General features: G+C 49.0%; 1 protein-coding gene across 2 annotated transcripts; it reads left to right on the top strand.

Annotated features, from left to right (window-relative positions):
- The first annotated feature begins 7,447 nt into the window (after nucleotides 1-7,447).
- On the top strand, nucleotides 7,448-10,259 carry Il3 (interleukin 3). 2 transcript variants are annotated; one of them, NM_001429896.1, is given in 5 exon segments: nucleotides 7,448-7,640; nucleotides 7,734-7,775; nucleotides 9,407-9,502; nucleotides 9,624-9,665; nucleotides 9,785-10,259. In NM_001429896.1, coding segments are annotated over 5 exon segments (501 nt in total). In that variant the 5' UTR covers nucleotides 7,448-7,475; the 3' UTR covers nucleotides 9,941-10,259.
- The last annotated feature ends 520 nt before the right edge of the window (nucleotides 10,260-10,779 follow it).

Genomic DNA, 10,779 nt, shown 5'->3' with positions numbered 1-10,779 from the left:
ATACCCACATCCACATGAACCTTTGAAATGGGACAGAGGCAGCAATGCAAGGCAGCAGAGAAAAGGCAGCCTTTAAAACAATAATGTTGGAGCAAGTGAACGTTACTATGGAAACGATTAAATCAAAGCCTGGCTCGTACACTCCAGATTGATTAAAGGTGTCAATATGAAAGGTAAAACCACAGAAGTTAAAGCTAGGCCAGGAGAAAAAGATCTTAGGACGCTGAGGATTGTATGGAACTCCTACACAAGACAGAGATAGCTGAAGAGAGTGCTCCAGGAGGAATCAAAGAAATTAGCTGTGGAACAGAAAGCCTGACCTTGGCTGAGTCAAAGGGAGACAACTCCTGGAAAGGCACTACTGAAGGCCAAGTTACTCCTTAAAAAGTTCACAAGGGTGTACTTTTGCTATTAAGGGCTGCTTGCCTCCTCTAAGAGCTCAGAGGCTCCCCAGCAGGCTCTACCATTAAAATAAGTATGGGCGCAATAGCTGGACAGTAAGCCAGCTCCTACAAACCCTGAGACTACACTTGAGGCCGCAGTCTGAAGCCAGGGGTCTAGCCATAGGCACCTGTGCCCCAATGACTTTGCTTTTGGAATAGCAAGGAGGAGAAGGACTGGTGCCCAGGTTCTATACAGCTCTGAGCCATGGGAGCTCAGAGGTCAAAGGCCTGGGAGAGCTGCTCAGCACTTCAGCAGGACTTTGGGAATAATACAGAGTTTTCAGAGAGAGGCCCAACTGCCAAGAGTAACCTGAGTATGCTCGAAAGCCAGATGAGGTGTGGAGGAGGAAGGGCAAGCACTATGCTGAGTCCAGGGCAGCCTAGTTAGTGGTGCATCAGAGGTAGACATGTTGGACATAGCTGGTCCAATCATAGCCAAGTCCAAGCATGTGGCCAGTGGCACCATGTGAGGATCTGAGGGCTCCTGACTCACATCTATCCATATAAACTTACTCTGAGGGGTCTGGAGAGATGGGGTGGAGCTTGAGAAGACTCAGAAGAACTACTTAATATCTTTTCTTGATCTGTAATCTTTTTGACAAGTCCATTGATGTACGTGTCATTTTCTGGAACATCCCATGGGTAAAAACTACTATTGTTCTTATTTTCTTAACTGAAATGGAATTACATCAGTGTCCTTCCCCCTTTCCCCTTTCCAGCCTCTCCTATGCCCCCCTTAAGCTGCTAGTCTATTCCTTTGATTAGTATTGTTACATACATAAAGTTTCATGACTTATTACTCTGCACTGAATAACCAAAATGAGGCCTTGGAAAGAAGATAATTCTTCTAGCAATTATTAATTGCCTATAGTTCTTTGTCTAGGGGAAGACCTCCCCACATTCCCCCTTTTGCGTTAGCGTATCCATTGATATTACACTACTCCCGGCCTTGTCTGTGTGGCCACTAGAAACCTAGCCTGTTTTTCAGGGCTAGTGAGGTCTTGGATCTTAGAAAAATGATCTATTACGACCACTTTTGCTAGACCAGCATAATTCCTTTCTGTATCCTGATCTTCTCCTTAGACCTACAGAGAAGTGTAGCTACCACCCCTCACCAAAGAAACTTCTCTTTACAGCAAATGGAAACCACCACAAAGAGCCACAGCTGGACACAGTGAAGAGACGGTGGGGAGCCTAGCCCCAGCAGATACGTCTACACCACAGCTCCTGCATCTGTGACTCAGGAAACATCATGGAAAGAGACGGAAAGTTTGAAAAGTCAGAATACCAGAAGTCAGCTGTGAAACAGTCTCTCCATGGAAAGACTGGGAAAGGGCATTTGCAAAGTTCCCTCTTACCTTATCTGGGAAAGCAAGGGGTCACTGGGCACAGGGAAAGGGCAGCCAGACTGTAGGCTCACACAAGCCTGTCTTTGCCCAGACTCAGCCATGTTTTGGTCCTGCCTGAGAGGCAGATAGAAGCTTGCCTGGCAACACCATCGACACAGCTAATGAGCCACCGTTACCCACCCGGATGAGCATTTGCTGGGGGCCTGAAATAGTGAATCGTTAGCATTGAGGCCTCAGATTGTTTATCCTTTAGACTAGAAAACGTGATGCTGAGGACTCTGCACCTTTGCCCTTTTCCTTGGCTCTTGGTTTTGTCCAAGACAAATATGGCAAACACAACAAGAATGCATGTTCCATATCTTCTTATTCTGGGTAGGTAACAAGAGAACGACAGGCCCTGTCAAAAGAGGGACAGGCCCATCAGGTAGTAGGGTCAATAGAAACAAGATGGCCACTCCCAGCTACCGGTATATTAGAAACACCTGCAACCCCAACCCCATCTGTTCTCGAGAGCATTTCCTCTGCCTTGCTCCAGACCATCCTACAGGGCTTAGTGGTCCCTTCTGCCAGTTTTCTCAGCAGTCGAGGCTCTGTTAGGCTGATCCATACTTGAGGCACAACGCCAGTGGACAGCAGGAAGGCAGCGAGCCCCAGCATTGGAATTCTGAGCTCTCCTCCTGCACGAGGAGCATTTGTTCTTGGACTCCATTTTCTATAGGGCAAGAGCAAGAACCCAGCTGTGCCTGGGTATAAGTCGAGTTGCCCAAGTGTGTCATTCCAAATCGAGAGTCTATACCTGTCTTTGCTATCAGAATGAGGCCAGTGGTTCTGTGGGAGGAGCTGGGGAGCCTGTGTCCCTGTAGGATGGGATGGAAAGTCGAAGGAAGCCCCGAGGAAGGCCTTCAGAGCCTGCTGGGGCAGCAGTCCAGGCTTTCCCATCTGGACTATCCAATGGGCCTTTTCCTGGGCTCCCACTCTCAAGTGGATCCAAGATACCTGATGATACCCACTGAGCCATCCTGGAACCCCAAAATGCCTGCAGTGGAGACAAAACCAGGCTATGTGGTCAGGGCTGATAGCGGAAGTACAACTGAGGTCATGGGCAGACAATATCTGTCATGTGATGCTGTGGAGAGAGTGGCAGGGAAACTTGTCATAGCGACTGTGGCCCGAGTCCCTGCCAGTGGTGGATGCCTCAGAAAATTCCGCTGGGCTATGGGGGCAGATGATGACAAGAGGCAGGTGTGACTTTCTAGTCTCACTCCCAGTAGGGTAAGAATCCTGACTGTCATACAGTGTACCTAGCAAGGCCAAAAGAGATCATGCAGATGAGGCCTAGAGAACAGGACTTCCAGGGCCTCTGTGCTACAAGCTCTAGACAATTCTTTTGATGGCTTTTGGGGCCTCAACCTAGCCAAGGCTTCTGTCGGGTATGCCTTAACCGAAAGCATGTGACCCTGTGGACTTGGAGATAGCAATCAGCCTGCCTGTGGAAGAGGCTTCCCTGGGCTGGGCTGACGCAAGTGTCAGGAGTGGAATCACTATCTCCTAGGGTGTTAGACGACCAAAGCCCACGGGGAAGGGAGGAAGTGGGTTTCTGTGATTTCACCAAAGCTGTTCCTATAGATTAAGACCTCAAAGGAGACTCCCAGGGAAGCCCAGGCTCGTCTTCTTGGTGAGATGATATCATAGAGGTGACAGGTACCCACTTACGGGCAGCGGTTTAGCTGGGTGGCCTCTGACAATCACACTGACTTTTAGGAATAGGGGTTTTCATTGCCCCTGGTCCCTTAGACAGCAGCAGGTGTTGGGCTGCACAGAAAGGCTTTCCCCCGGGAGCTGTCTGCACCACATCTGCCTCCTTGGAGCACGTCTTTGCTCCCTTCGTGCTTTTGTGAGCCTAATTTCTTGGGCCCAGCTCCCTGCCTCAATGGCTTTGCCATTAGAGGCTTAGGTTTCCCCAACTAACTCACTCTCTGCCACATGGCTGTCAAGGTCACCCAGGACAACAAGATCAAGCAATCCAACACTACTGTTCCTCTCACCTCTGACTCCATCACCCTCAGAGTGTGACCTATCTCACAGAGGACAAAGAGGCCATTTTTCCTCTCTTACCTGGGACTCCAACACACTGCACCATCCCCACCAGACAGATGAGACTCTCACAGGCAGTCTTGTCCTAAGGTCTCACCTAGGGGTCGGTGTGACCTCTGGTGAGGCATTCTTCTCTGTACAAGTCCCCTCAGGCATGGCGCATTCATCCGTTAGCTGGTCATCTTGTACTGACAGCTGGTCTCATCAGATATGGAGTGTCCCTGTCTGGAAGGGTCCTTCTCTGACTCTATGACTGTGCTAGCTGCCCCCAAGTACCAATTGGGAGGTTACAGAGACAGCTCAGCTGTCAAGAGCACTTGTTGCTTTTGCAGAGGACCTGGGTTCAGTTCTCAGCACCCACATGGTAGATCGCAACCATCTGTAACTCTGGTTCCAGGGGGACAACACCCGCTTTTGGCTTTGTAGGCAGGCATGTGGCACACATAACATTCATGCAGGCAAAATACCATTCATACAAAGTAAATTTAAAAAGAGAGAAAACATTTGAAAAGGACAAATTTGAAGAGTTTTCTGCTCTCCCTTCTCCGCTCACTTACTCCTCAGCCCAAGGCCACCAGCTTCTGCCAGCACCACATTCTCTTCATCCTACTAGGCCCTCCAGCTCCTAAACTGTCCCTCTGGACTGTAGAGGGGAAGTTTGACCTCTGGGCTAGTCACATTCAGTTCCGATGATGTCATCTCTTAGCCCGTTGAGCCCAGCCTCTTTAAACCTCAGTGGCCCATCAGGAAGAATAAAGCAATTAGCCATGACAAGGACTTGGCTCTTAGCACTTTCTAAGTGCCACACTATAAACTTAGATAACCCCCAGTGCTAGCTGGATCTCTCCATCCACACCAGAGCCTCCCTTCCAATCCAGAGGAGACCCTCAATGCCTTCACTAACTATTTCCCAATGTTTCAGCTATTGTCTCCAAACTAGACAAAGCTTCCTGGAACACTTTACTGTTTCTTCCTCTTGAGTCTCAACGCATGAAGCTTCATTCCCTTTCAATAAACCTTATAATTAATGCCATTGATTAAAAGTGTTGTTACTAGCATTTGAGATAGCTTCTTGTCATGTTGCCCAGATAATCCTCCCGCCCCTGAGTGGCTGGGACTATAGGTATATGCCATATCCCACTTAGTATCATGTTTCGACGAAGGAACAACCCTACCAATACCAACGGTCCCTCTTTCCCCCTTTTCCTTAAAAAAAAAGTTTCTTTTATATGTATGGTCTATGTGGGATACACACATACACACATATATGCATGTGGGTGCATGTATGGTATATGTTTGTGTATGGTGTATGCATACATGTGTATATACAAGTGTGTGCACAGCCAGCGAGCCCTGTAATCCTCCTATGTCTGGCTTACAGTGCTGGGGTTATAGGCACACATGGCTATGCCTGGCTTTTAATGTGGGTAGTGAAGATTCATGTACTCTAACCCGCTAGCCATCTTCCCAGCCTGTCATTTTTTTTTTTAAAAATCATCCGTGTATACTCATACTAAAACTCATTATGGTGTTTTCACAAATGTAGATCATAAACCTTGCTTGTATTCTACCCCCCTTCCTGCCCCTGCCCTGTCGCCATTGTCTCATGCCTCCAACATCGCTGCTGGTGGTGTTTCCTTGCTACAACACAAACCTGGGAGTTTTAAGGAGGCAAACACTATGTGTAAGAATGTTTGGTCACCACAGCTTTAAAATTCATTGTTTTGAATTTTCTCAACAAAAACTTGCTTACCTAAAAATGGAAATTTTTCCTCAGTGAGGGATCATGTAGCGCATGCTTCAGCCCCCAAGGTGCTTATACTAAAAGTAACAACAAGCAACACTGGAGAGGTCCAGAAACAAACCCTGGTCTCTAGGGCACTGGCGACCTCTTCTGAGTTCAGCTCACTGGTAGATTTAAATCAGAGTTCCTCGTATGCCACCAGAGGTCTTGTCAACATGAACATCTTTGTTCTGAAAGCCAAGAGTGGAGTGCTGACACTGCAGGCCTGAGGACCACTAGAAGAGGAACAGAGCGTTAGCCTATCTTTCCCTCGAGGCTGAGTCTGATCTGTCTATGGTGCCTGCACAAAGCAATTGTTTAACACAAGTTATTTGGTTGAGTGCAACCTCCGGAGCACCCAAACGGGTCCCCCAAACCCCTGCATGCTCCCTAGTGAGATTCCCCGTAAGTGTAGAGTACACTCCGATCTGGATCCAGGAGACCAGTCTCCTAGTACCAGGTCTGCTTGCCTAAACTTGGAGTATAAGAGCCATAGACACTGTCTCTTCGATCAGTCCTTGCCCCCACCCCCTGCTGTTGCACCCTTATCTTTCACCCTATTGCTCCTGCATTGAAGACAGAAGCACCCAGTTTCCCCTGCCTCAGCATAACTTGCTAGCCTTCATTTCCTCGTGCTGGTCACATCACACCACAACCCGACCCAAACCCTGGTTTCTCTACCATGCCCCTGCTTCCCTGCACCCCAGGCTTGTCACACTCATCTTCTACCAAAACTCCAGCTTTGTGCTGTGGCCTGTCAACCTGTCCCATGGAAAAGGGGGCCACCCCATCCTTCAGGGACTGTCCCCTGGCTCTCCACACTCCTGGCTTTGCCACTTTCTCTCTAGCTGTGGTTTCTCAGGTCCTTTGAGAACTTCCCATAACTGTCCCTGTTTCCTTCCCACCTCTGTAGGCCTGAGCTGCAAACCAGCTCCCACTCCACCCAGGCTCCAGGGCCGACTGGGATTTAGATCCCTCAATATGGCTTTCCTTCAGGGAGTAGTTCTCTTCTCTCCTCTTGCCCTCCCGGCTCAAACTTGTCCATGCCACCTGCTACACCGTCCTGCAGCTCCCAGTAACTAACACTATTCTCAAGGCCCACCTTTGTCCCTAGGTCCCTAAGCCTAATTATCTGAGTTATCAGAAGGATGGCCTAGTGTTTGCAGTCATATCTCCATCAAGGGTTCTGTCCTCTAGATGTGGGCCTTAGCGCATTGCCTTACTGCACTGAGACTAGACCAGTGAAGGAGTGAGCTGAACTCCATATCCACCTGCAAGGAATAAGGGTCAATGGGAAGGCTGCCTAGAGGGAGAGGGAGCTCTAGCTACCAGCGGCCAGAGGACTAGCCCACCCATGGACGTTTAACCATGTGCCAGAATGCCTACCATGTTCAAGTTTGCCCCAGTGACCCTGGTGGCCCACTAATAGTGGTGGCCCACAGTCAGGGGCAGATTTGTACAAGGGATGGTAGGAAGAGGTTCCAGTGCACAGAAACCCCAAGCTGGCTCGGAGCCAGGCTACTTCCTCCCACCACCTGTTTCCACTCGGTCCATCTCTATGACAAAGGAAGAAGATGGCCTTTGAATAAGCAGTCTTTCTTCCCATGTCGATAATTTTGAGTACTAGAAAACGATGAATAAGTCTGTGGTTTGCTATGGAGGTTCCATGTCAGATAAAGCTGCTTCTGATGCCTGCCCTTCCCCCCATGCCCTGCCTGGGGCCCGCCCCGCCCCTCTCGATGAATATATATAAGGTGAAGGCTCCTGTGGCTTCTTCAGAACTCTTTGGAGGACCAGAACGAGACAATGGTTCTTGCCAGCTCTACCACCAGCATCCTCTGTATGCTGCTCCCGCTCCTGATGCTCTTCCACCAGGGACTCCAGATTTCAGACAGGGGCTCAGATGCCCACCATTTACTCAGGACGTTGGATTGCAGGACTATTGCCTTGGAGATTTTGGTGAAGCTCCCAGTGAGTAGCTGGCTGAGGTTAGCCTGGGCAGGCTGGCTTCAACAGGTGCCTCGGACCAATAAGCCTCATGATTCTTTCTTTTAGTATCCTCAGGTATCTGGACTCAATAATAGTGACGACAAAGCCAATCTGAGGGTAAGAGCCCTGCTCTTGGGCATTCTTGGGTTCCATCTGTCTCCTGCCTGGGTGACTTTAGCCATGTCACTGCACCCTGCTTTGCTTCCGTTTTCACATCTATCTCAGTGGGGTTATTAAGGAAATCATCAGATGACTCTCTGAGCCTCAGTCTGTGCCACAGCCAGCTGCAATAATGAAAGTTGCATTTTAGGAGATACAATGGAGAGAGAACTGTGAGTGAACCCTGCCACAGGCCTCTGGCTCCACTTTCAGTGGGGATGCCATGGGGATGCCATGGACCAGTGAACGAGTTGCCTTCTGTGACTGTGTCTTTTGCTTTTCTTCCTCCTCCAAAACTGAGCTTGTGTTCTCCACTTCCACCAGCCTAAGACATTACCATTTGCAGTTATTTTCCCAGCTCTAGTTAGATACAATGGTTCTGTTTCGTTTTTATTTGTTTGCAAGCGTGCTGAGTGTCTACGTTTCCCCTCCCTAGGGACATGATGAAGTCTGTAGGATTTTCTTCTAGATATCTAGAAGTTCTTAATTAAATTAAAGCATTGGGGTTGGGGATTTAGCTCAGTGGTAGAGTGCTTGCCTAGCAAGCGCAAGGCCCTGAGTTCATTCCCCAGCTCCGAAAAAAAGAAAAAAGAAAAAGAAAAAAAATTAAAGCATTAACCTTGGTGTTTGGCATCTTGGGCATAAGTATTTCCCTTGGCCAACCTTCTGCCTTTTCTAGAGCTTGTCTGGAGAGATATGTTTCCCTTAAAAACAGACAGATCTGCTTAGAGCCTTCACACAGTCCACAGGCTGCCAGGGGTTAAGACCTGGTGCTCAGGAGAAACAGGCCCTTGTCTGGGATGTGCCCTAGCTTTAGCCCCAGGATAAGGAAAGGACCAGGAGTAAGGCTGTTCAAAGAAACCTCTAACAGCAGTCACACCTCCCCAGCTCTCACCTCCCCAGCTCTCACCTCCCCAGCTCTCACCTCTCCCGCTCTCACCTCCCCAGCTCTCACCTCTCCAGCTCTCACTTCCCCAGTTCTCACCTCCCCAGCTCTCACCTCTCCAGCTCTCACCTCCCCAGCTCTCACCTCCCCAGCTCTCACCTCCCCAGCTCTCACCTCCCCAGTTCTCACCTCCCCAGCTCTGACCTCTCCAGCTCTCACCTCCCCAGCTCTCACCTCCCCAGCTCTCACCTCTCCAGCTCTCACTTCCCCAGTTCTCACCTCCCCAGCTCTCACCTCCCCAGCTCTCACCTCCCCAGCTCTCACCTCCCCAGCTCTCACCTCCCCAGCTCTCACCTCCCCAGTTCTCACCTCCCCAGCTCTCACCTCTCCAGGCCTGATCTCTACAACTCTCACCTCCCTGATTCTCACCTCCCCATTTCTCACCTTCCCAACTCTTACCTCCCTAGTTCTCACCTCCTCTGATCTCACCTTCCTAGCTCTTACCCCCTCAGTTCTCACTCCCCAAGCTCTCACCTCCCCAGTTCTCACCTCCCAAGCTCTCACCTCCCCAGTTCTCACCTTCCTAGCTCTCACCTCCCCAGTTCTCACCTCTCAAACTCTTATTACCTCCCTGGCTTTCCAGTTCTTACCACCCCAGCTCTCACATCCCTAGATTTTACACAAAGATTCTTTGCCCTCTTAGAATAGTACCTTGCGGAGAGTAAACCTGGACGAATTCCTAAAAAGCCAAGAGGAGTTTGATTCTCAGGACACAACGGACATCAAGTCCAAACTTCAGGTGCGTGGGGCTGCTGAGGGCTTAGGGATCCCACCTCCACCTTTCCCAGCCTTTTTGGAGAGGAAAGTAGAGCTTTCTCCTTTCTAGAGGGATCTGACTGTGCCTTGGTGTCTCTCCACAGAAACTTAAGTGTTGTATTCCTGCAGCTGCGAGCGACTCTGTGGTAAGCTGACCTCCCTTCCATGTGTCAAGGTTATGCCCTTGCTCATGACCAGACTTAAAGCCTGCTATAGCCCCCAGCAGCCTCTTCACATCCAATGCCTCTTTTTTGGTTCGTCACAGTTGCCAGGTGTCTACAATAAAGATCTGGATGACTTTAAGAAGAAACTGAGATTCTACGTGATCCATCTTAAGGACCTGCAGCCAGTGTCAGTCTCTAGACCACCTCAGCCCACATCTAGCTCTGACAACTTTCGCCCTATGACCGTGGAATGTTAAAACAGCAGGCAGAGCAACTGGAGCCTGAATGTTCCTCATGGCCCACGCCCAGACGGATTTCACATTCCCTTATGCCATCAGATGTCTTACCAATTTATCTACTTTCTGAAATGTGCTAATTACCTAATTATGCCCCTATTTTATTCTATTAAGGCTATTTATGTATTTATGTATTTATTTATTTATTACCTTCTGCAATGTGAAGTATATATGTTTTAGCTGAGGAGGAATTTCTCCCTGTTTTGAAAAGAAGTTCCGAGAGAGACTGGGGGGCGTGTTCATTTGTCCCTCGTGTTTTAAACAGGCTTTTAAACCCTTGTGGAAATAAATAACTTTGAATGAATTGGTTTTGTCTTGTCCAGTTTCTTAGTTTGGCATCATCTCTGTAACAGTCTTAGAGGATACTTGTCCAGATACCACAGTTTGGCTACACAGCATACAACATGTACCAGATCATGGTCTGGACATTTAACCTGTACTATTTAATCTATTCTTCACTCCAAACCAGAATGTGTGATCTCTGTTTTATGGGACCATGGAAGTCCAGTGTGGCAAGGTAAGGCCAAGTAAATGCAGCTTCTAAGTTGTGCCCCCCTCTAGGACTTCATTCAGGCTTGGCCCCTGGAACATGCTACTGAGTACTGAAAGTCATTAGAATGCTCCCTCTAGTGGTCATACTTAGAACTGCAGCAGTGCCTCTAACAGCTCCCATAGTAGAAGCTGTTCAGTACCATTCTGAGTCCCCATCTGGCAGTACTCTCTGAGGATGCAGGTTACTCGGACCCAGAAATCCTACTTCTTCCAGAAGTTTCCATGCCTGCCTAAGCTTCCAGCTTCTC

Source organism: Rattus norvegicus, chromosome 10 (assembly GCF_021556685.1).
Source record: "Rattus norvegicus strain SHRSP/BbbUtx chromosome 10, alternate assembly SHRSP_T2T, whole genome shotgun sequence".
In the NCBI taxonomy this organism is placed as follows: Eukaryota; Metazoa; Chordata; class Mammalia; order Rodentia; family Muridae; genus Rattus; species Rattus norvegicus.
The sequence above is the reverse complement of the archived record's forward strand: the minus strand, read 5'-3'. Positions and strand labels throughout refer to the sequence as shown.